The following is a 1,302-nucleotide window of genomic DNA, read 5'->3' on the forward strand; positions in this document are numbered from 1 at the left end:
GTTTTTCCTGCTGCGCCCACCTGCTTGCGGCCTGTTTGTGTGCGTCTTACTGGGCTCCGCGGCACGTTATTTTCTTCTGTGGGCGTGGCGGTGCGGCTTGTCTCACTTTTTCTCTTTTCTGCGTTGAAGGGGAGATTGTCTGTGTTCAAGGCCACACACAAGTGACGAGAGAGACGATGGCTGGCCGTGCGCTGCTGTTGGTGTGCGCCCTCTGCGCGCTGTGCTGCGCCGCCGGCGGGGGCTGGGCGTGGCATATGGACTACTGCACGGAGAGCAACTTGAAGTTTCTGATGCTGCTGAATTCAAGTAAGACCCTCGACGAGCTCCTGCGTGAGCAGTGTAAGCACAACGAAACTTATGCAGCGGAGTTTAGAAGTAAACATGCCGCAAGTTCAACCGGTGCGTCCGCCGGCGGCCTGCAGGCTGCAGGGGCCGGTGCTTCCACACGTGCCGGTGAGACTGGGCGGGCGGACGGAGGTGCCAGCGGTGGCGTGGGCCCTCAAGCGCCAATTCCCTCTGCACCCGCAGGAGAGCCGCACGGGACGGCGCCGCAGGGCCGCCAGGCAGCGGAATCTCGACCCTCGCCGCAACCGCCGGCGGCGGCTCAGACCCGGCAGGAAGATGTGCGGCCGGAGAGCCCCAGCGAGGGTCCGGCAGAAGCGCGAGAAGAAGAGACAGTTGCCGCAGCCGCAGGGAATCCACCCGCTGGCGGCAGCAGCGAGCAACAATCCACCGCGTCTGCTGCTCCGGGTGTTGGTGTTCCTGCCAGCGGCCGGGCCACAGGGAGCGCAGGGGACGTTGGCGAGGGCACTCGAACACCCGGTGCCGCGGCGCCACAAAATGCGCCACCTGGCGGGGCTGCTGCTGCGCCCGCAGCCAGTGGGGAGGCGGCAGCGCCAGCAGAGCAGGCCGCCAACACGAATGGCGCAGCGGGGGAGGCTGCTCGGGCGGCGACCACTACCAACTTGACGAGTGCAAAAAAATCTGCGCCCGGCGACAGCGACGGTGACAGCAGCGCCGCGGCCTCGCACTCCACCTCCCCCCTTGCGCTGCTTCTTCTGCTTGCGTGTGCGGCTGCCGCTGCGATGGTGGCCGCGTGAGGGACTGAGTGAGAGTGAGGGGGGCGGAGGGCCGTGTGCACGCAGCTCTTCCTTTTCTGTGTCTCCCTGCACGGACTCTCTCGCCCGTGCCTCGCCCCACGAGGCAGACAACACATAATGTGCTCGTATATATACACAACTCCACTCATGCGGGTCCGTCGGTCCTTTTTTTCTTTGCTCCCCGACGAGCCGCTGCCGTCCT

At 65.3% G+C, this 1,302-nt stretch overlaps 2 protein-coding genes across 2 annotated transcripts in view; both read left to right on the top strand.

Annotated features, from left to right (window-relative positions):
• The window catches only part of Tco025E_08939 (uncharacterized protein), a gene marked incomplete at both ends in the record, with an annotated part of 417 nt that extends 252 nt beyond the window's left edge, over positions 1–165 (top strand). The window contains one exon of the mRNA XM_029375770.1: positions 1–165. This exon is cut by the window's left edge and continues 252 nt beyond it. Coding sequence (XP_029224124.1) covers positions 1–165 — 165 coding nt within the window.
• An 11-nt stretch (positions 166–176) lies between these two features.
• On the top strand, positions 177–1,100 carry Tco025E_08940 (mucin-associated surface protein (MASP); the record flags this gene model as incomplete). Its single annotated transcript, XM_029375771.1, has 1 exon — positions 177–1,100. The coding sequence occupies one exon, from the start codon at positions 177–179 to the stop codon at positions 1,098–1,100; it is 924 nt and encodes a 307-aa protein (XP_029224125.1).
• Between the last annotated feature and the right edge of the window lie 202 nt (positions 1,101–1,302).

Source organism: Trypanosoma conorhini, assembly GCF_003719485.1.
Source record: "Trypanosoma conorhini strain 025E chromosome Unknown Tco_14.4_contig_00920, whole genome shotgun sequence".
Taxonomy (NCBI): domain Eukaryota; phylum Euglenozoa; class Kinetoplastea; order Trypanosomatida; family Trypanosomatidae; genus Trypanosoma; species Trypanosoma conorhini.